At 47.8% G+C, this 24,294-nt stretch overlaps 1 protein-coding gene across 2 annotated transcripts in view; it reads right to left on the bottom strand.

Moving 5' to 3' along the window:
• Positions 1–24,294, bottom strand: part of KCNQ1 (potassium channel, voltage gated KQT-like subfamily Q, member 1) — a 407,135-nt gene that overhangs the window by 177,957 nt on the left and 204,884 nt on the right. For both annotated transcript variants that reach the window (XM_011930101.1, XM_011930102.1), the window contains one exon: positions 10,508–10,628. In XM_011930101.1, the coding sequence (XP_011785491.1) occupies positions 10,508–10,628 (121 nt within the window). The remainder of the gene's footprint in view (positions 1–10,507; positions 10,629–24,294) is intronic.

Here is a 24,294-nt window from a genome sequence, read left to right as displayed (position 1 = left end):
ATGCTTTCCCAATCAAAATTCAGGCCATGTGGTCTGATAAGGCCACCTTCCAGGCTGGTAATGGAGGGGCCTGGGAGTACAGAGCTCCTAGGCACTGCCATGGAATGTGGGGACCTTAGGGGAAGGACATCTCAATTGAAGCTCTTCAGAGCCCCTGGGGTAGACAGTTCTGTACTCTCATCCCCTAACCCATACCAGCCTGAGCTCAATCATACCAGCCTGTGAAGGCTGCCCCACCACACTGCTTCTGCACCCAACACACCAGGCCCCCTTGAGCTCCCACCTGGAGCCCACACACCTAGCTGGTGGGGTTCATGGGGCAATTCAAAAAGAAAAGCAGAAAAAAGCATTCAAGTATTTTGGACTGGAAGGAATTCACTTTAACTTAACAAATCAAGACGTGAACCTAAAGAAAACACTGAAAAACAAGCCCACCTTTGAAAGGCCCAAAGAGGGAGGATTAGGTGGGAGAAGAAAGGTCCCCTTGGGGCAGAAGACAGCTGTTCAGTGCAGACCAGGGACCAGGGGAGGATGCTGGACTTGAGTGCAGACCAGGCCAAGGTAGGGAGACAAGCCAACACACACTCAAGGACTTGAAGTCAGGGGTGCTATCTAACTTTTTAGCCCACTCTTTCTACCACAGATACAGAGACTAGCTGCCTGAGGAAGCAAAGCAGGGTCCACAGACTGGCTGCCTGGTGCTGCCCACCTCCTCTCCAGGGCTTGGCTCCCTGGGGCCAAAGGCTCAGACCCGTAACCACAGTGGGGTTGCAGGGTTGCAGGGATTTATTTGGGGGAAGAATCCTGACTGGGTCAGAAGGAGTATGTGCATGCGTATATATGTGTGTAGCTACTCCTTGTTCTCTGAAAAGTCCTGCCTACCACCTACTTACCAAGTACCCGCTACTGCCCTTGCAAAGTCACTCCTCTCTGCCTCAGTTTCCCCAGCAGGGCACCACAGGACACTGCTGTGTCAAGGTTTATACTTAGGGTGCAGTGCAGTCTGATTTCGTATGAATGCTCAGTGCCAAAGACTTAGGAGATAAGTCAGCCAGAGTCAAAATTAACCTTTGAAAAATCCCTTGAATTGGCCCTAAAAATAATTCCTTTCTCAGATCTTTGTGTATATCCCCTGCTGGGTTGCTCTTCTGCCCGCTGAAGTGGGAGAATCTCTGAGTGGACATCCAGGGTACCCTGGGAGAGGCATGCCAGGTGTTCCTTTACTTTTTTCAGGATATTCCCAGTGTCATCTTCAGAGGGAGCCTCTGAGGCTGTAGCCACACATGGGAAAAGATTACTTATGGAGAAGATCAAAGGCTAAGGGGCTGGGGGATGGTGGAAATGTCTGATTCTGAGGTCAGACCTGGACTCCTGTCTACCTCTGTCTCTCCGCCTTTTATTTTTCTTCCTCCTCTCCCAACAAGGCCCTCTTTCTAAGATGGCACCTCAGGCCTCCTATGGAACCAGGCCTTACGGACTAACTGCCAGACTTCCTCTACCAAGTGCTAGCCAGTCACTACCAAGGACGTGTGCCTCAGATGCAGCCCCTGCCCATGATACCTGCATTGTCCCTACAGGGCCTACATATCTGAAGCATGAATGCCTAGTCAGGGGATCTGGGGCACCATGAGAAGGCATGAAGCTGGATCTGCCAATTTGCATCCTGGGAGGGCAGGTCAGCCTTGTCCAGGCAATCCAGGAGCCTTCCCAGTGGCCCACTGGCCAGTGAGGACCCTTGACCTCCTTGCCTAGTGGCACCAGGTTTATGATGCACATAGAGGCTGAACTTGAAGAATTCTTATTGCAGAGGGCAGCCACAAGAGCCACTGGTCAGTGCCCAGATAATCTCTGCAGACTGTTTCCTCGCTGCTCGATGGGCCACAGAATCCCTTTGTCTTGTTACTGCTACACTGCCTTCCTACCAATCTTCAGGGTTCATCTCTGCCTCTGCCATGCATATCCAGGCTCCCCCAGAGATTGTGTCTGGGAATGAGCCCTGGCTTCTGCTACTATCTCCCAGTGATACTGGCAAGTCCCTATCCTTCTTGAGGCTTCAATTTCCCCTTCTGTGAGCTGGGAGGACTGGCCCACTAGATGTTCTCTGAGGGACCTACCAATGATGTGGGCTGTGTGTCTCAGCCAACAGCAGCATCCCCTTCTAACCCCAACACAAGAAATACACATAGTAGGTGTCTGGTTAATGCTCCTGGAATTTCAGCCTATACTAAGCACCTGAAAGCCACTGAGTCTGAACTCTGCTACTATATTTGAAATTATCTCTCCATTGGGCACCTACGGGTTGCCTAGAGACAGGCTACCATGGTCTTCTTCCCTTGCCCGTCATGTGCAGGCTCAAAGGCAGGTGAGCTGCACAGCTCACCCTGCTCTTCACTCTGCTTGAATGTGGGTGCTGGCCTTGGCAGATGGGCCCAACAGTGATGAGAACAAATGACAGATGCATACTGGGGCACCTGTGACTGCCATGAGGCAGAGTCCACTGATTCTGCCTCCAGCCCCCTCCCCAGAGCAGAATAGTGAGTGCTAGGTTTCTGCCTGTACCTCCACTGGAGCCCCAGCAGCTCCTGAACCCCATTCCGAGACTTGAGGTTGTGACTTGGGGACCTCTAGACTTCCCTTCCCTCCACCTAACTCCAGACTGTCCTGGAACTTGGGACTCACAGGCCTCTAGGCACATCTTATTAAGGACAGCAGCTGACAGCCATATGTTGTGGCCCCATTTGTATCCCATGGTAACTCATGACCTGGCAGTTTCAAAAGCTCTCAGACCAAATAAGGAATGTCCCCACAGGATCTCCCATCATAAAGAGACATTTCATGCTGGCTAATATTTTCAGGCATTTCCCTGAGTCAGGTATGTGGCTGGATGCCTAACACCATCTTCTCAAAGCCTTACATTAATACTGTGAGATATACCCCCAGTGTATACAAGAGGAAACTGAGGCTCATAGGGATTAGGTGACTGCCCCAGTGTCCTGTGGGCAGGATGAAATGGCCCAAGCTGGCCAGGGCTCCCTGACAGACCTGGTCCCTGGATTCAGTGAACATACACCAAACCATCAGCTGACAAAGAATGAATCTGACAAGCTGTTCATGACCACCACACTGAAAACTCCAGGGCAGGGTAAAAGATATTAAACTAAATAAACAAGGGACACACGATGCCATGTTTCAGGAGCTCCAATACTATAAGGATATCCATTCTCCCATGCCCATCTAGAGTCTGCTGCACCTAGAGGAGACTTTCCATGGCAACTGGCATATGTATGGTGAGGCAGAAACCCTACAAAGACAGCAAAGCCAGTGATGAGGAAGGAGAAGCAGTCAGAGCCAGCAGGACCAGCTGTCAAAACCTGTTAGCAAACTGCAGTGAGAATGAAACATGGCCCTGGCCACAAAGAACAACTTGAATCTGACCAGTGGCACCAAATAGGGTCCAGAAACAGAGCCACATGTAGCCAGTGAGCTGATTGTAAAGACACTGATACGGCAGGGTAGTGGGGAGAGGACAGGCCTTCCCATGCCGGGTGCTGAGCCAGACTGGATATCCAAGTAGGGGAAGAGTGGACCTTGACCTCGGCCTCACATTGGACACAAAAATCAATCCCAGATGGAGTGCAGATCTACATGGGAAAGGTGAGCTAATAAAGCTTTAGAATAAACCAGAGTATCTTTATGACCTTGGAGTAGTCAAAGCTTCTTAAATAGGACACAAGCAGCCCTATCCAGAGAGGAAATGTTTGATTAACTGGACCACATGAAAATTAAGACCTTCTGTTCATCAAAAGACACCATCAAGAGAGGAAGAAGGCAGTCTGCAGAGGGGGAGGCGATATTTGCAGTGTGTGTGTGTGTGTGTGTGTGTGTGTGTGTGAGAGAGAGAGAGAGAGTGTGTGAGTGTGTGTCTCTCTCTCTCTCTGTCTGACAAATGACTCCAGAATATATAGAACCATAAATCAACATAAAACAGGCAGAAGATGTGGGCAATTTATACAGAATGATGTATCTGACTAAATGATAACATGGAAAAGGGACTCAACTTCATTAGTCCACAGGTTACTGCAAATTAAAATCACCATTTGATGCTACTAGACATTCACCATCATGGCTAAAAAGGAAACGGAAAATGCCAAGTATTAGGATGTGGAGCAGCCAAAATGCTGCCTGTGGGAATGAAACTTGGGATGACTCCTTCGGGAGACTGGTGGGTAGTATTCACTAAGAGTAAACATATGCCCACCCAGGACCCTGCAGCTCCACATATAGGCATATATTCCCCAGAAATGCAACCTGATGCTCACCAAAAGCATGTACAGAATATTCTTAAACAGCAACCTATGCCAGAAACTGCCTGCTGGCCACAGGTGGTAGACTGGATGAATGATGTAGGCCATGCACACAATGGAGCACCAGACAGCAAGGAGCACGAGGGAGCACTGCTCCCTTCAGCCCCACAGAGAGGCTGCCAGTCATCAAACTGAGTGAGGGACACTGGATACAAAGGTGTATGAGTTGCATCATTCCCACCGCATAAAGTTCAAATGTGGGCAAGGCTGGTCCTTGCTGCTAGAAGTTAGGCTTGTGGTTAATCTCAAGGTCAGTGACAGGAAATGGGAGTCTGAGAGGCTTTCTGGGGGTTCTGTTGCTTCCTCTGGGTGCTGCACACATGGGTCTCAGGGACTGAAGATGCCTCAAGCTGCACATTTGAGACCTGTGTACTAAATCTGTGTGTGTGTCACCCTTTAAAAGTTTTAACACTACCACCCTATACCAGGGTAGCCCAGGTGAGCTCAATTAGAGAGGTGGCTAGTCCTGGACTTCTGGGCTGCTAGGCCCAGTCCCATCCCACTCCCTCACTTAAGGGGACATGGCTCTCAGACTTCCTGACTAGGTCACCTCTGTGCTTCAGCCTCCAGATGCTCTGCAGTTCAATCTCCCCTTTCAGGTCTAGGCAGAGCACATAAGAGATCTATATGGGATGTGCCCTCCCACCCCACCCCGACCCGCTGCCCCTACTGCCAGAAGTGTCTCCATGACAGTATCAGTGCAGTTGTGAAGTCCTTTGCCCTCCAGCCACCTCTGTGGTGTGAATGTTCTGTCACATCCTCCGACACTACCCGCTTGGCTGAGGACCTGAGCAGCATCGTGGCTGGGAGTTCACAAGTGGAGAGGGCTGAGCCTGGCCAGAGTGCACTGGGGCAGGGTGATTTGGATGGCCCTTCCCTTGCAGAGGAAGTGAGAAGCCTCACTGCTTTCCTCTGGGCCATCCACCTAGACAGTGTGGCCCTCTCCCCATAGCAGCAGCCCTAGAAGGCCAGCCACTTCTTCCTCACATGCTCAGATGGAGGAAGTGAAGTTTGGAAAGGTTAGGGGGCCACGGGGGGCCGCCACAGCTGGGCTGATACAGGCTGGGAGCCAGATTGAGGGCATCTGATTCCCAATCCCATCTCTTTCCCACTGAGCCATTACGCCTCGGTTTTAATTTAATTAGAAGAACATTTAATCCCCCCGTGCATTTCAGAGACGGGTTTGAGCCTGGCTGGGGCTATGTGGGGCTCTGACGGGGATCCTATGACTCATGCAGCCCTGCACAGCCCTCCCGGGTGGGCCCCCAGAGGGCTTCCTTGGCACCTTGTGCAGACAGAGGTGGTCTGAAACTTTGCAGAAGACAGGACACTGGTCTAGAAAGACAAAATGGTCTCATCTGTTCTTGACAAGCCCCTCACTCATCCTTCTGGACACTGGTCCCAGAATGGCCTTTCTGTCCTTTCCTACCAAAGTTTACAGGGAGAGAAATATGGTGAGGAGCTTAGACACTCACAGAGCTGCAGTGCCTGGTACCCTGGGGTCTGTGGGAGTGGGTCACAGTGGGCCTGGATGTCTCCAAAATGTCTCAGGCCAAGCTGGTCCCATCAAAAGAGCTAGCCCCCTGGTCCATGGAGCCGAATTTGGGGCCACCCTTGTGACGTTTGCCCTTATTTCCAGACGGCACAGACTGGCCCTGTCCTTGCTGACAAATGCAGAATTCAGGAGACATTAGTAGTGATGTGGATGGAAGCCAGGCCACAGCGGCCTTGCTGGAAAAGAGCAACTTGAACGTCTTGGCGTGAGATTCTGCAGGGTCCAGGAGAAAGTTGAAGACATGGAAATTCTAATTAACGCACACGGGGCTGTTTTTGCTCAAGGATTTGCGAAGCTGTCATGTCGCAAGAGGCCAGGCAAGCACATGCTTGCCAGGGAGGCGCTCACAGTCACCTGGTGGGGGTCTCTGCAGCTTTCCCTCTGCCTTCTTTCCACCCCCTCTGCCCAGCCTCGGGGCTCCTGGTCCTCCCCCATGTCCATCTCAGTGGGCAGGGTGCTCCCTGAGGGTCCCCCTGGAGAGTGGGACTGGGGGCAGTATCTGTTAACCTCAAGCTGGGGCTTGCCCGTCTTAGATGCCAAAATAGAAGAGACGGGAGCCCTTCAGAGAAACCACACGACTGGGCTGGGCAGAGCCACAGGCTGCAGGGCTTATGGGCCTGTCCTCTTGGGCTGTCTATCTCAGGTATCCATGTGCAACCAATGGGGCAGACGTGTGACTTCCAGGCCAGTCCTGGCTGGCTTGGCAGTTGGGGATGCAGTGTGAGGGAGGATTTCACAAAAATGGTTTCAGCCTCCCAAGGTTGCTGGGAGAAGCTCACCCAGGTCACACCTGCACACAGCCCGCAAGTTCAGAGATGCCGATCTTCAGGCCCCTAGCCCTGTGCCTCAGCACTGGCGCAATGTGTCTGCAGTCCTTGCCTCATCTCAGGCAGGGCTGAGTGAGCGGCAATCCTAGCACTTCTCCATGCCTGCGGCCTTGGGGGTTCTGGAGAGGAAGAGACCAAGAGGACTATACATACCCTACTCCCTCCTGGCACCATTTGAAAGGCTTGGGGAACTGGTACTGAGGGCTTTAAGAGCCAAAAGAGGACACAGCCGTGCAGCCTGAGTGTATCCTGGGGGGTTTGCTGAGCAGATGCTGGAAAGATGAATGGAAATCTGATAGCTGCAGATGAGTGACAAGGGCATTCTAGATGGCAGGTCACCACACGCAAGGCACAGGGATGCACACAGGCATGGCACCGTCCCTACCCACTGTCGTGCCAGTTGACCCTTGGTGAGCAGAGGACAATGAGTGGGTCAGAATCCCAGGAACTCATCCTGGCTCTTGGAGTACAGGGCTCTTCTTCTGTCATGGGGGTTCTCCCCAACTGTCCATGCAGGCCTACAGTCTCTACTTCATGCCTTTCCCTCAGAAGCCCTGTCGTATGGTTCTGGGTGGGAGACACAGGTTCAGGGAGTTTGAGGCTGGCAGGAACTCTCTTGTGCCCCGTTGAACCTAGGAAGATAGCTTCTGCCTGAAAGGTGCGTTCGAGGCTGAGTCCTGGCCGCCCAGAGCTGGTTAAGGGTCCTAAGCCTGAGCAGTAAGGCCCACCTATAGGCTGGGATGCAGCAAAGCCACTCTGTCTCCTGGGTACCCCGTGCTTCATCTTGCCGTGGCTCCCTAGCTTGCATCAGGCCTGCTCACCCCCACCCCACTTCTGGCTAACAGGCCCCGGAAAGAGGAGCTTCGCCCAACCCCAGGGACCTTCCCGTAATCAAGGCTACAGTGACCTCACCTCTCTGGGGCCCTGCGGGCGGGGAGAGCTCGAGATGGAAACAAAATGTGTCTTTATTTATGTTTTTAATTTGAATTCTGGAACTGGCCCAGCATGGTAATACATTTAACATCAGTAAAATGCTGAAGAAAAATGGAAATTTTTTTGGTAACTGCCTCCCACCCATTCTGCCCCCAGTGAGACCCCAGCACACATCCCTGTTCCTTGCACACACCAGGGCGTGTGCCTCTCTTCCCAGTTCAGGGTCCATCGGGCCAGGCTGCCCACAGGAGCTTCACTGCATCCCTGAGCAGCTGGAGCTGAGTTTAATTATGGGCATCAGTCACTGGGCAGGCTGTATGGGAGGTGGAGGAATGCAGCCCCAATGCGGGCAGAAGACCTGCATGGCCCCCACACCCCTGCCACCAGGCGGTTTGGGTCCTGAGGGAACAGGGTGCCCACTGCTGCCAGCCTTCTCCTCCAGGTGGATGGGGCCTCTACCCAGCCTGTATCCCTGGAGGAGCCTGGGCTCCTAGGCCCTGACACTATATATGCCCACTCTCCCCTGCAGGCCTCTCTGGAGGGACCGTACCCTGACTCCAACCAGCTCCCCTGACGCCTCAGCCCTGAGTTTTCCCTGACCAGAACACAAGGCCTCAAGGTGGCCCCTTTGCAGCAACCTCCTTGTTCTTCCCTCTCCCAGTCCCCTCTTCAGATCCCTCACCCCAAGCCCCATGCCTGGGCTCCTTCCTGCCTTCCCAGGCTGGCTCATATCCAGCAGTCACTTTTGGAACAGTCTGCTCTGAGAGGCCTTGGTAAGTTCCAGGGTAGGGACCTGGTTGGGTGATGACTGCAGTCTCTGACCTGCCTGGGCCCACTTATCACTGGAGGCCATGGGAGTGCCAACCTGAAAAGGCTGCAGGATCTTGCAGAATGATAATGTGCCAGACCCAGAGTGGGCGGAGAGCTTGGGGATGGGTGTTCAGGTCTCTCAGGCCCTGTCATCCTGGAATGGAACAAGAAACAGCCCAGTGTCCTAGATGACACAGCCACACAGGCTTTGGGTCACGCCTGGGGCAGGTGGGTAACCTCTGGCTCCAGGGAGCTTGGCATGTGCTGATATCAGCACTGGCAGCCCTCACCCCCATAGTGGTGATTTACTGGGCAGCTGCAGGTTTGGCTGTGATCCACACAGTGCCTGGTCTCTCACCACCTTCACCTGCAGGGGCCTTGCAAGACCCAAGAGTTGGTAAAGCCTGGCTGCCCAGCTAGATGGACTGTGGGTGATGGCCCTCTCCTCCCAGTATGACTTTTTGCATGTCTGGAAGCCAGTCTGTGACCAAGAGAACCAAGGTGAGCGAGAGCTCCAACAGGAGGAACAAGCAGCCAGAAGGATGAGAAGGGACAGTCCCCTGTCTGAGGGGACAGCCAAGAGGCAATACAGCCATTGCTACCTGTATTGCACACAACATGAGCCACTAAACTCTAACACTGATCACTCTGGAGGTCCGTCATGTCCAGGACCTGGTACAAGCCTTGGCCACAGTATAAACCATCATTCTGTCTTTTGGTGCTGACTTGTACCTGGGCAGCCCATCTGGCTACCAGCCTGCTCACACCGCTTCTCCTGCCTTTTTACCCAGCCAGGAGGGGCCCAGAAGCTCAGAGCCTATTCTCAGGGTGTCCATGACTAGTCACCCCTGCTTTCCAGTGACCTGCTGGTTCCCTTGGAGCCTCTTCATACCCTACCAACCATGAGGTACTGCCAACCTCTCTGTGAATTGGGGGGTCCTGGAAAGATGGTGGGCAGGTCCCATCTGATCATAATTACCCCTTAAGACAGCCACTCCTTCCCTGGAGGTGGCCTCATTCTGTCTGCCCAACCCTGCCAGTTCTCTGGTTACACCTGCGGCCCCCCAGCACCATGGGTCGCGATTTCCTTAGTGATTTGTAAGGCCAGGCCTGCACCTGGCTGGCTGCAAAGGCAGGAGGCCCAGGGCCTCAGTACGACAAAGCCATACATGGCTCAGGACAACCTCCTGACCCTCAGAGTCCAGAGAACAAAACACCCTTTAGAAAAACGTCGGTAGCGAAGGGGAGTCCCCGCAAGTGGCCCTCAGAAGGGCTGCGAGTATCACTCACAGATCCTGACACAAAGACATTTATCAAGGGGAATCCCCAGTGGGTTGGCAGCCAGAATGGAACTGTGGCCAGAATGGACCTGAGCGCCCCACTGACCCCACTGCATGGCTGTCACCACTGGGCACCCCAGCAGGGAGCACTGAGTCACATGTCACAGGGGAATCACACCATGGCCGGGCACCGGGGATTGGCCTGGCCATGCCGTGACGGCGGGGGAGGATGGGCTTGCATCCCAGGCCAGCTGTGCCTCACGGGAAGGCCAACTGGAAGGCGTGGAAAATCAGCCATTTCCTCCACCTGAAGGAGCCCCTGAGGACAGCAGCAGCAACTGGCAGACTGCACCCAGCATCTGCCCCGTGGCTTTGGCCAGGGTTCCATGGGGAAATGCTAAAAAACAAAGTCGTCTGTTTTTTGGGGGGCAGGGGAGGGGGCTTGGGGAGAGAAAAACAATCTCAGACTCTCAAAGCATGAAAACAAGTGGAAAATGATCAGTCTGGTTTTCCATAAGTCAAAACAACAGGATCATGTTCCCAGACTCAGTGGGAAGTGCCCTTGCTCTCCTCTCTTGCCTGGTGCCTCGGTGCTGGGGCCAGGCAGACGGCGAGTGGTGGGCACTAGGCGAGTAGATAGCATCCTGGCCAGAGGGCAAGCCTTCCCCAGCACCAAGTCTGACTCCTTGAGCCCCAGTCCCTTCCAGCCCAGCCCTTCACACACATGTAGGCACTCACTGTGAGATGTGGGTGATGGGTGTCAGCAGAGTCTCCCCTTCCAGGTCCAGGTCCTCAGCGAAGCTGTTGGTTCTCATGAAGTGGGGCGTGCTCACTTCCAGCAGTGTTGGGCTCTTCCTCACTGAGGAGAAAGTGTGGGGACAACAGGTTAGGCCTCCCACCCAACCTGCCAGTCCCGTGGAGCCAGGCCTGTGAGCTCCCAGGGCCAGGTGAGGAGTGGAGTTTGTGCCTGGAAGCTCCAGCCCTGACAATCAGTTTTATAGTGGGGTGCTGGGGTGGGTGGGTGTTTAAAATGGCCCCAAAGTGCCTGACACTTCAGTGTCTGAGGAAAGTAAAGGCCAGTGAATCCTCTTCAGAGTGGTAACTGTGCCTGGGGCTGTGCTCAGGTGTCAAAGACTCTCCCTACCTCAGGTTCTGGGCCTCTTCCCATGTTCATAACTGACACTTGGGTCAAGAATAAAACAGAGGTGACAGGCACAGGCCTGGTAAGGGACAACAGCTCCCACAACCACACATTGTCACACTCATACACTGACAGAGCAGTGGGTCAGGAAAGATGGGGTGATAGGACCTCTGACCCATGAGGAATGGCAAACCTGGGAGGTGGGGGCAGCCACAGAATTCCTTTCTCAAAACACGATGCCACATCAACCAGTTGCACCCCCAGCGAGGCACAGGAGTCCCTCCAACAGCTGGCTTCACATTCTGATTCCTGGGCCCACCTCTACAGCTTTGACACAGGAGCTCAGGATACTGATCCTTATCACTCCCCACTCTCTGTTCACACTATCAGTATTTGCTCTTGGATTATATTTGTCTTCATTTAAATATTTTATTGCAAAAGGATTAAGTACTCATCTGTAGGAAGTGGAATAAATCGAATATTCACAATGGCTTTCTTCCCCCAAGGTCATCAGTGTTAACTGCCAACTATATCCCTAGCCCCACCCTCTCTGCTCATCCGAGCAGCAGATGCCAGGTGGGGGTTGCTTTTATACACATAGGATGACGCCGTTCTTGTCACTCTGTAACATAAGCTCATTTCATTTTTCTCTAGGTATATAGGCATGGATTTAATGATTTTAGTAGTTGCATAATAGTCCACAGTTTGGATTGGCCACAGCTAACCATTCTGTATATCATGGACATTCAGGCTCTTATAGTTTTAAGCTGCTTAATTATTCAGACTAGGATACCATATCCATCTTTATTCTTAAAAGCTGACATATCGGAGCAGGGTGAGAGGGTGTGTCCTTAGTAATTTTAATAAATGTTGCTAGATTGCTTTCCCAAGAAGTTGTAGCAATTCAGGCTCCCCCAGCTTTCCCACATCCATGCCTGAATGAACTGTTGAATGAAGCCCAAATGAAGGTTGTCAGCACCTTTTGCAGGGACTACCAAGCATGGATGAAAACTGAGGCATTGCTGTTATTTCCATCTGTGTTGAATACCTTTTATGGGCTTGGCATCTATTTGGGTTTCCTCTTGCAGAATTGCCTGTTCATATCCTTTGCTCACTTTTGCTTATCACTTTGTAGGAGTTTTCTATATATTATAGACATTAACTCCTTGTTATATGAGGCACAAATATCTTCCCCAGTCTGTTTTTTCACCTGAATTATGTTGCTTTTATCCTAGAAAATGTTTTATGTTTTTAAAGTGATACATCTTTTGCTTTATAAAAAAGGAAGGTTTTCCCACATCAGAGTAATACAATTCTCTCTTAAATTTATTCCTAATTTAACTGTTTGAATGTGTCGTATGTATACATATGTATGTATGTAAAAGTTTTAATGCATTTAGTATTTATGCCTGATGTGACAGATGATCAACAATTAGAAAATGAAAATTTAAAGGGTACTACATACAACCTTACTAAAAAATAAAACATAAAACCACAAAATGTCTTGAAGAAAACATAAAGAGAAAATCTCCAGGACCTTGGATTTGGCAGTGAATTCTGAAATACGAAACCAAAAGTTTAACTCGTAAGAGAAAAAGAATCAACAAATTGGACTTTATCAAAATTAAAAGCTTTTGCTATGCAACAGACACTGCTAATGGAATGAAAAGACAAACCACAGACTTGGAAAGAATATTTGCACATCACCTATCGGGTCAAGGACTTGCACTCAGAATCTATAAAGAATGCTTACAACTTGGCAATAAAGTGAACAATCCAATTTTAAAAATGGATTATAAATAAGCACATGAAAAGATACATAATTAACATAAATATGGAAATGCAAATTAGAATCACAATGAAATTCCATAAATTAAAAAAGAAATTCAAAACCTGACAATACCAACCACTCTTGAGGATGTGGAACATGTAGAACTCTCATATGTTGCTGGTGGGAATGCAAAATGGCACAGTGACTTTAGGAAATAGTTTAACAATTTCTTATAAAGTTAAACATACACATACCATGTGACCTATTGGTTCCTTTCCCACCCAAGTGAATTGAATTTTTATGTTCACAAAAACTTGTACATAAATGTATATAGTAACTCTGCTCATAATTACCAAATACTGGGAAACAATGAAGATGTCCTTCAACAGGTGAATGGATAAGCAAAATGTGGTATATATTCATGCAATGGAATACCACCCAGCAATAAAAAGAAATGAACTAATGATTTATGCAACAACATGGATGAATCTCAAATGCATTTTGCTAAGCAGTGAAAGAAGCCAGATGCAAAAGAATACATATTATAGAATCCCATTTATAGAACATTCTAGAAAAAACAAAACTACAGGGACATAAAACAGATCAATAGCTGCCAGAGGTTAGGGGAGAAGTACTTGACTTCAAAAGACTCACCCCAGGGTATTTTTAGGGGTATGGAACTTCTCTGAATGATACTGGATTGTGGATACGTGACTCCAGGCATTTGTCAAAGCCCACAGAACTGAATCTCAAAGAGTGGATTTTACTGCATGCAAATTTTAAAAATTAACCTGGATGTTGGAGGACCCTACGATGGAAAGCAGACTGTGATAAGCGAATTCTATGTGTGTTACAAACAAATGACATAGCAGTGAAAGGAAAGGAGGAGGAGAAGCTGGCATATGTTGCTTTCAAAAACACTGTTTTGACTGGACACTCTATGGTTAAAGCAAAAGTCTCATAAACACTCTAATCTAGTAGGTAAGTTTGCTTCACATAGGGTACTACGTGTACAATAGGGTCACACAAATAAGTAAATGAACTGTAGGTAATGGGAGCCAGGTTTCTCGCTGTCACAGAAAAAGCTATAAATAAGTTTTGGGGGAGGGGGCAAGGATGAACTCTGGTCAGAAATGTCAGTGTGAACTCACGGTTAGCTTTATATAGATACAGATACGTAAAGATGTATGTGTACTCAGGTTACATACATACATATATTTCCTAGCTCTGTCCACTGAGAGGAGATAGAATCAGTGATACCCTAGTAGCCACGAGCATACCCCGTGCCTAGATCCAGGTTTTTTATTCATTCTCCAATAAAAGGAGCCCGGGCTCTCTGGATGGATGGATGATTCTAGGGCTAGGGGAGGGAAAATAAAAGATGAGCCTGAAGTATTGTCAAGTGCTAGAAAAGAAGGAAATGCTTAAAAATAAATGAAAAGGATGGGGGACACATCAAAAGGACACATGAACCCACCAGTGGCCACAACTAGAACAATTTGAGCAACAAAATAAATCATATTGGACTATAACTCAAAAAATAAATACTCCCGAATCCACACTGATAAAATTAAATAAATAATTGGAGGAGAGGGACGACTCTTCCTTACAAAAGAATTCCAAATAAAAAATGTAGAAGGAATGCGGAAAATAGAAGTACATCACAGTAATATTTGCTGCAGGAAAATGATCCACAAATGAATGCTGAAATTAGTTGGTGAAACTCAGAAACTTCAAAGTTTCTTCCTTGAAATACATTCATTGCTGTGGTAGTTTTAACACACATTTTCAGATTTTTTTTTTTTTTTATACTCTCCTGAAGGACGTAGAGTTGAACTCCTCCTGTCCCCACCTTGAGTGTGGGCTATACTTAGTGACTCTCTTCTAAAGACTCAACTATGGAAAGGGAAAAACAGCAATTCACTTACAGTGAAGGAGCCTGGCCGACACCACTTTAAATGACTGGCTCAACGTTAATATTACCAGTGATAAACCATGTTGATGTCATGTTCCACAATGAGGAAAACATCTCACTTCATTGGCATTCTTCCCCTAAACCTATAACCCTGGTCTAGTCCTGAGAAAACACCAGACAAACCCAAACTGAGGGACACTGACACCTGACTGGTATTCTTCAAAAGTGTCAAGTTAATGAAGAACAAGACTGAGAAGCCCGTCATTGATCAGAGATGACTAAAGAGACATTCTCAATAAATGTAATGATAGATCCTAGATGGGATCCTGGAACAGAAAAAGGACATTACTGGTTAAACTGGGCAAATACAAATAAATTAACAACTCTAGCTTAATAGTGTACCAATTTTAATTTCTTAGTTTCGGTCAATGTACCATGGTTATGTAAGATGCTAACGGGAAGCTGGTGAAAGGGATGTGGGGACTTCGTACTATTTTTATTTCTCTTCTGCAAATACAAAATGTGAGATAACAAGTGAAAACAGAACCCGTATACAATAGCACAAAAGTATTAATTATCTAACTAAGGATATGCAAGAACTCTATGGAGAAAATTGTAAAACTTTAATAAGAGACAATGAAGAAGATATAAATGGAGAAATATGCCTTCATTCCAATGACTAGAAGACTTAATACTGAAAAGATTATCTCTAAATCTTAATAAATCTCTCCAAATCTTAATAAAAATCTCAAGGCTTCTGTGTGAGAACTTTGGCAAGCTGATTCTAACAGCGATTTGGAAGTGCAAAAAGCCAAGAATTGGCAATATTCTTGAAGAACAAGGTGGGAGAACTTGCTGTACCAAACATCAGTACTTCTTCCAAGGCAGTGATCATTAGGGCAATGTGGTACTGACACAGAGAGAGACAAATAGGCCAATGGGACAGGATTGAGCATTGGGAAATAGCCCACACAATATGGAAGCTTGCTGTGTATCAGAGGTGGCCTTCACATCCTGGGAAGAGGGTGGACTTTTCAATCAAATGTTCAGGAGCAGCTGGATACCCACACTCGGAAAACATTAAGTTGGATCCTTAATTACCTCACATCATATACCAAAAATTCATTCTTGTTATTCCAGGGGATTGAAGACCTAATTATGGAAAGCAAAACTATAATGGTCACATGACTGAATACAGAAGAATATCTTCATGACATCAGCATTAGGATGGTTTTCTTTTTTTAAAAGAAGCAATAACCATAAGAGAGAAGACTGATTAATTTGACATTAGAGTTAAGACCCAATCATCAAAATACATCTTAAAGAGTGAAAAGACAGTGCCCACAAAATACAAAGGACTCCTACAAATCAATAGGAAAAATATAAATGACTTAATAGAAAATGGGCAATAGACAAAGTAGCACATCACAAAAGAGGAATCCAAAAGGCTGATGAGCATGTGGAAAGGTGTTGCGCCTGACTAGCAATCAGGGAAATGTAAATAAACTCAGGAGCTCATGGCCCATGGGGGCGAGTGGCAGACTTCCAGCAGGAAACCACACAGACATTACTTAGTCACAGCCAGGAGAAGGGCTCAGAGTGAAAGGGCTCTGTGCCCATGACATCCTTAGAGAGACCAGGGAAGGACCCGTAAGGCTTGAAGAATGTGTGCACATTCAGAGACCCAGAGGTCTGGGACCTGGCAGAAGCATGCTACTGCCCCCATTTTAGAGATTTGGGGCTGAGATTCAAGTACCCTGGGTTATATAAAGCAGTTGTCAAGTGACAGAGCTAAAACGTCATCCAGGATTCAATTTTTTTTTTTTTAAGGAAAGAAGAAGAAGAAAAAAACATATTTCGATGTTTGCATCACTTGTATATAGAAGGAACGATGGAGCAGAGGCTAGAATGTGGAGTTGCTTTCCCAACACCCATGATGACAAGTGCCATCTCCAAAGCCTGAGGGCCAAGGGTGAGCCACCTGACCCCTGAGAAAGGTTCTGCCCTGGTGTTTTAGGAAATTAAAATGTGCACATCAGTTGGCTGCCCAGAGTGGGTGGGACCTGCACCTGCCAGAGAGGAATGTGTGCTTTTTGGTTTAATACTGGAAAAGGCATATGGGGCCCCTATAGCAAGGGGCAGAGAAAGACTCCACAGGTTTGTTTTTCCAGTTCAAGAGGAGAGGTTATTGTCTGTTGGCTTGTGTGTTGGAGACTGTGGGGCGTGCTTTCTCCACCACAGGGAGGCAGTGACCAGAGCTGCCACTTCTTCCCTGTTTTTACCTGTGGTCGTAGTCAGGTCAGGCATCTAGGAGAGCATGGAGGGGAGCTGGGGGTGGGTTGGTGGGGATTCAGCTCTTTCCAGACACACTGGTGCTGCCTCTTTCAGGCCAGGGCTTGAGGGCAAGTGCTGTGCCCTAACAGGTTTTGCTTGTCACCCCCACCTCTGAAGTGGGTATTTCACAGCCTGAACTCACAGCTGCAGAGAAGGTTGAGCCCATGGTGTACTTGAAAGGGCAGTTCATCTGGACATCCAGTCTCTGCAGGAGGTACCGGAGCAATGCCAGGTGCCCTTTGCTGAACTGCCTGGAGTGGCTGGCCCTGGGGACAAAGAGCACAGCATCCTGGTGGCAATGAAATCACACTTTCCTAAGACAGTCCTGGTTTTTGATGCTTTAATTCTTTGGCTGCCTTTGCTTTGTCAAGGCCAGGATCTGGGCCTAAATTTTCAGGGCAGAACAAAACAATTTTGTTTTCTAGGAAAATGGGAGGTCTGGTATGGCAAAGGCAGCCTCGGGCGTGGCGACTACCCCAGCTGGGGACGCTGGCTGCCAACAGTCTCACCCTCTCAGGAGAACAGGAATCAAACTCAGCACAGCATCTTCCTTTCTAGTCAGTGGTCCTGCTTGATAGAGGGATTTGAATTTTATTTTTTTTAAAATACAGGCACAGAAAAAAGACTAGAAGGAAACAGATCCAAATGTTAACTTTATCTTTGGGTGAAGGGACTTTGGGTGATTTTCATTTCCTTCCTTATTGTGTCTGTGTTTTCTATTTTGGATGATACTTTTCCAAGTCAAGAAACAATAATTTCTGGAAGTCTCCTGTATCTGTGCCTCGCTCTCTGGCCCACGACCCTGCACATCTTATCCTAGAGTTGCCAAAATATGTCCCTCCACCTGGCCTGGAGCTGCCCATGAGGCAACACAGAGCTCTCCTATCATGAAGCTCTTTGAGGCTCTCTGTTCCCAAGAAATTCTGGTCTCACTTCCTCTGCCTTCTCATCGAGCCCCAGACCCCTCCCTGCCCAGATTAGGTCAGCATTCAAGCTCCAAGTCCAGCCTATGACAAAGCTCAAAGCTCCAGCCCACCCCTGCTGCCCTCTGCCCTCTGCCCTCAAGAGACTCGCCAGTGTCTGGGCCCTTCCTGGTAACTTCACCCAGCCACTCATCCCCTGCCCTTCCCCTCCTGATTGATTAAAATCCTGCCTAATCTCCCAGGTGGAACCCAAGCCCTCTTCCACAAGCTTTCCAGGGCTCTGGAGATTGCCCCCTCCCCTGTACGGCTGCAGGGCTTATGTGTGCCTGGCGCTTGACACGGGAACGTTGCCTTCTGCCTCACCCATGTCTCTCCAGGGTTTGGCACAGGCGAGTTCCCTGAGCCAGCCTACTTCACAGGGATGAACAGAAGCTCTCCCTATCTTTCGCAAGTAGAAGCCCCCTCCCTGGCCCCCTCAAGAAATCTCCCCCTTTCAGTGGATTCACCAAAGCCCTGCAGATCCTGCACTGTGAAGGAGAAGCCCTCCCCAGGGGCATCCGGACAGCTGCAGCCAGGCCCTGCGTGACATTGCTGAGCCGCAGCCCCACAGCCTGTGCCAGCTGCCCATGCCCGGCTCATAGACCCCGAGCCAGCGTGGCCCCGCCACCACCTGTGTCTCCACTCAGAGGCGAGAAGTAAGGGACATGGATGGAAAGTGTAAAAGCCATTCCCACAACAGCTGCCAGGAACAAGGCGAGGAATGGAGTGAAAATGTATATTCACAGCTGGCACCCAGTTCCGCTTAGGAAAATACCTTGCTTGAGTGGACACCTGTTGTTTTTGCCTGCCCAGCAGCCAGGCCTGGCTTCTGGGAACAGCTTCTCAAATCTTCCTTAGGGGGCTCCTCTTTTCCCACTCCTAGTGTGCAGTGTTGAGGTACCCTCTGGCCATCCCCAAAGGGGTCCTTGTGGACCTTGCCTCAGCCATTGGAGGTACAGTTGCAGGTCCAAGGATGGCTTGTACCCCAGCTGAGGTCAATAAGAACCTGGCCTTAGATTCTGGCAGGAATCCTGGGGAAAGAGATGACCTCGTTCTGCTGGGCTTCCTGAGCTGTTGAATGCAAGCTGGTGGCCATTTTGCCCCTTTTAGAAAGTAGCTGCCTAAGGATACAGCCATCCTGTGGGGCCAATGGATAGAGAGCAAGGGAAAGGGAGAACAAAAGAGGGAACAGGGAGGGAGAAGGGGAAGAGGGGGAGAGTGAGAGCAAGTGAGCACGATCATCTCAGCTCTGGGGTCCAGCTGTGTCTGAAACAGCTGTGTCCAGCTGTGTGAGCCAAAACATGTCCCTTTTGTGCTTAAGCTTGTTTGAGTTGGGGTTCCATCATTTGTTACCAAGAGAGTCTTCAGGAATGTGCATGACAAACTTGGGGGTGAGGTGTGATCCTAAGGACATGGGCCTGGGGGCAGTCAAGGTTACAAAATAGGGAAACTGCTCTGCACTGCCCCCACTAGTTTTCAGGGCAGAGGGCAGGGAGAAGGCCTGTGGGAAAGAAGCTGGCCTGAGGCCAAGGCCCTGGCCCTAACCCTGCAACAGCACAGGGAACTCTTGGAAAAGGGACTTCCTAAGGTGGGACATAGGCTTTCTACTGCTGTGAGGCAAGTCCTCATCTCCCCAAACCTTCAGTGAGCCTCTCTCCACACCCTGCTGTATGAGGATGTTTGATGCAAATTATGGAACACGTTGGATCTCACATTGGATCAAAGGTGTGCAGAATAGTTTTGTCTCAAGCATGACAGCGATGTGACGCAGTCAAAGATGACTTCCAAGATCCTGAGAAATCCCAGGGAGGATGCTGGGCTTTCTAAAACCAAGTTTAGGATACTGAGGACCACCCCCACACCCCAAACACTTCTCCTTAGAATGAGTATAGCAAGCCTCAGCATACACAAATCTCAGAGTGAACGGAAATGGCTCTGCAGGCCCAAGGGTGGGGTCTGAGTAGCGGGGGCGCTGAGGAAGACAGGCAGTGACAGAGCCAGGACAGGGTCAACCCTGAGCGTGAGTGAGCCCAGGAAACGGAAAGAGAACACAGCCACCCACACAACTAAAATCGACCCACCCGGGTCTCCATGCTGCAGGAAGTCACTGTCTAGGTCTCCCAAGACACATTTTCAGGGGAAGGTTCCAGGCAGCAAGAGCAGCCCTAGGAAACTTTAATATACAATGGAATCTGGGTTAAGCACTATCTTCTCCAAGAGTTGAGCTCACAGGACATTCCCCAGAAACCTCTGGAGAGGTGGGGAGGAAAGTTTCTGGAGGTCTTTGGATGAAGAAAACAAAAAAGTGGCCTTGATTTTCAAGGCAAAATTACACAGGAAGAAAAAAATGTTTTTAATCTAATTAAGAGCGATCTTTTCACCTTCATCACAACATCACGGAAATGTGCCAGTTCTTAACTTCACACAATAATCAAAGCAATTAGTGAGGGAGAAGCCTTGGAAACCGGTGCAGATGTTCTCAGAATGTTTAATGGGGAAATGAGTTGCAGGCCTCATTCTCAGCATCCGGCTCCAGGCCCTGGCTACCAAATCCAGACATCTGCTGGGGCCCCACCCCCAGGCCCCGAGGGCGCGGGCTTGAGAAACACAGGTCCCTTCCCAGGCCACCTCCCAGCCAGGCCAGATCTGGGGCCGAGAGGCTCCCTATAGCTTCTCAAGTTGGAGCCTGGACACAGTCAGAGCCACCCCAGAACTGGGGGGAGGCTCAACATCAAAATTATGTTAACAACTGATGTCAAAAGTAATCAACTCAGCTTGGCTCCCCCACTGCTGCTGGCTGCAGGAGGGCTGTGAGTAGGAGGAGAGCAAGGGGCCCCAGGGGGACCTCTCGGATATGACCCCCTCAGCCTGAACACTACTTCAAGAAAAGATGTGGTGGCATCTGTCTGGTACGGTCCTGTGGGCTCCATTCCAATGCTAATGGACTCTTAAGGGGCCCAGGAATCAAAATGGTCAACACTTGAGGAATTTCCAGTAATCAGAGAAAATGTATAGAAATGAGGATGATGCTTACTTAGGAAATGGCCTATTACAGGGAACAGAGGGCCACGTGGCTAATGTCAGCTAGCTGTGGGAGAGACAGAGACCCCAGGTGGGGCAGGCAGATCAGCAAATCTTGGAGGACCTGCTATATGGCAGGCACTGGAGACACGGAGGAAAAGAACACAATATCCACGTTCTCAAGGACACATTCATATGCCCTTAGCATTCACGTTCTCCACACTGATGGCTTCTTAATGCAAGCCCACCAGATACTTTCATAAGCACTACCTCTGACTTCAGGGACTTGCTTAGCTGCACACAGGGCAGGCCAAAAGGAATGGAAAGTGAGCCGCCACCGGGGCAGCACTCACTAGTGACAGATAAATACCCCAGCTCTCTCAGCTGCTTGTAGAACTCTGAGGAGTGTTCTGTGCAGCTTCCCAGCTGCCCACCATGAAGCTCTTTCTCAATAAGTGACCAGCACAAGGATTCCTGAATTAAGCTGTGTGTGCTGTGAGACTGACATAAGACAGTGTGACAGGAAGCTGTTGGAACATTCGAGTAGGGAAGCAGCAAGATCCACTTTACATTTAAAGAACTCCCTTGAGCTGTTATGTGAAGAATGGAGTAGAGGAAGCAAAAGTGGAAAGTGAGAGACCAGTAATGAGGTAAGGACAACAATGTAGGCAGAGAAATGGTGGTGGTCCCTAACCAGGGAGATAGCTGGAGAGACTAGTGTGGGCAAATCCAGAGAGTTGATAAGACACATTGATAGATTAGATAGGAGTACTAAGAAAAAAGGATAATTTAAAAAAGACTTTCAGCCAGGCTTGGAGAAAAATAGCATGCTGCTCCCCATCCCCTCTGACTATAAATCATCTCACTTATCCTCCCCAAAAGCATAAAATCAGTTAGTGCAAATAAAACCATATGACCCATGCTGTTAGCAGTATTAGGAGAAAGAATACCTTTAAATTGTCTATGAGTAGCAAAGTGAACCAAATTCCAATAGCATTCTAGTCCCCTGCCCAGCACTGCAAAACTGTGCATACAGAGTCAGAGAGAAGAGGCTTAAAATGCGTTGTCAAAAAGTTTGAAGGTAGTTAGCAATATCAGCAAAAATAGAGGAGTAAGTAGCTCTAAGGAGCCTTTTTGCCTTCACAGACATCCTAAGCACTAAGCAGCCTAAGCCACTGATGAACTTGTAGATACCACTGATGCTGATTATAGTCTAATTAATTGTAGAGACAACACACTTGTGCACCAAACCAGAACCAAAGCCAAAGCACCCTACCCAAATGATACTACAGACACGTGTACAGGAAAAGTCCTTACTAAGGCTACTGCATAAAATTGGAAGTCTCTGTTACTCCAGATGTGCAGATATCAATTTGGGGACACAAAAAACTTGGGGAAATAAAAAAACAAGAAAACATGACTTGCCAAAAGAACACAATAATTCTCCAATAATAGACACCAAAGGAAAGGAAGTCTTAAGGAAACCCAATGAGATAAAAGGTAACACAAATAGACAATACAAAGATATCAGGAAAACAATTCATGATCTAAATGGGAAATCCAGCAGAGTTAGATATCATAAAAAAGAACCAAACAAAAGTCCTGGAAGTGATAAGTTAAATGAATGAAATAAAAAACACAATTGAAAACTTCAAAAGCAGGCTAAATCAAGCAGAAGAAATAATTTCTAAATTTGTAGACAGGTGTTTTGAAATAAACCAGACAGATTTAAAAAATAACAATAAAAAGGAATGAAGAACGCCTGTGTGACATATGAGACACTATTAAGCTAACAGTATTTCACATTTTGGGAGCTCCAGAAGAAGTGTTGGGATTACGGACCAGAAAATCTATTTAAGAAGATAATACCTGAAAACTGCCAAAGTTTTGGGAGAGAAAGAGACTAACAGATAAAGGAAGCTGACAAATCCCTAAATAGATTTAACCCTAAAAGGGCCTCTCTGAGGCACATTTTCAACAAACTGTCAAAAATCAAAGAGAGAATTTAAAAAACACCAAGAGAGAAGCATGAAGTCACATATAAGGGAATCAACAGCAGACGAACAGATTTTTCAGCAGAAACCTTCTAGGCCAGGAAGGAATTGGATGCCGTATTCAACGTGCTGAAAGGTGGGGAAAAGCTCACAAAATTGCTAGTCACAAATACTCTACCCAGCAAAGCTATCCTTCAGAAATGAAGCAGAATGAGGGAAGAAATTTTGCTTCCCTCAGACAAGCAAAAACTGAGGGAATTCATTACTACTAAATCAGCCCCACAAGAAATGCTTCAGGGAGTACTACATCTGGAAGTAGGAGGATGATATCTACCATCATCAAAATACAAAAGCATAAAACTTACTAGTAGAGTAGATACACAAATGAGAAAGGAAAAGGAATAAAGGATTATCACCACAGAGAATCATAAAATTGCAAAGAAAAACAATGAGAGGAAACAAAAGTATACAAATCAATCAGAAAACAATAAAAGGACAGGAGTAAGTCCTCACCTATTGATAACAATCTTGAATGTAAGTAAGTTAAATTTCCCAAGTGAAAAATAGACACTGGATAAATGAATTAAAAAAAAAAACCCAATTACATGCTGCCTACAAGATACTGACTTCACCTGTAAAAACACCCATAGACTGCAAGGGAATGGATAGAAAAAGATATTCCACACAGACACCAAAAGCATGCAGGAGTAGATAGGCAAAAAAATTAAGTCCAAAAAAAAAAAAAAAAAGAAAGAAAAAAGAGACAAAGGAGGTCATTATATAATATAATATATATATAATATATATTTCAATAAACACCCACATCAATAAGGTAGAAATATTTTAAGCAACTTAATAAATGCATCTCAAGGAACTAGAAACACAAGAACAAATCAAACCTAAAATTAGAAGGAAATAAATAGTAAAGATCAGAGCAGATCTAAATGAAATAGAGATAAAAAATAAAAAAGACAAAAGATCAATGAAATGAGGTTCCCCCCACCCCTGCAACCCCGAGACAGGGTCTTGCTCTGTCATCCAGGCTAGAGGGCAGTGGTGTGATCTTGACTCGCTGTAACCTCCGCTTCCTGGGCTCAGGCAATCCTCCTACCTCAGCTTCTGAGTAGATGTGCAGCACCACACCTGGCTAATTTTTTTTTTTTTTTTTTTTTTTTTGTAGAGAAGGGGGTTTGCCATGTTGCTCAGGCTGTTCTCAAACTCCTGAACTCAAGCAATTGGCCTGCCTTGGCCTTCCAAAGTGCTGGGTTTACAGGTGTGAGCCAACAAATCCAGCCAAAAAGTTGATTTTTTGAAAACAGAAAATCAATAAACCATTAGCTAGACTAGCCAAGAAGACCCAAATAAAATCAGAAATGAAAAAGGAGAC

Source organism: Colobus angolensis, unplaced genomic scaffold, assembly GCF_000951035.1.
Source record: "Colobus angolensis palliatus isolate OR3802 unplaced genomic scaffold, Cang.pa_1.0 Scaffold84, whole genome shotgun sequence".
Classification (NCBI taxonomy): Eukaryota; Metazoa; Chordata; class Mammalia; order Primates; family Cercopithecidae; genus Colobus; species Colobus angolensis.
The sequence above is the reverse complement of the archived record's forward strand: the minus strand, read 5'-3'. Positions and strand labels throughout refer to the sequence as shown.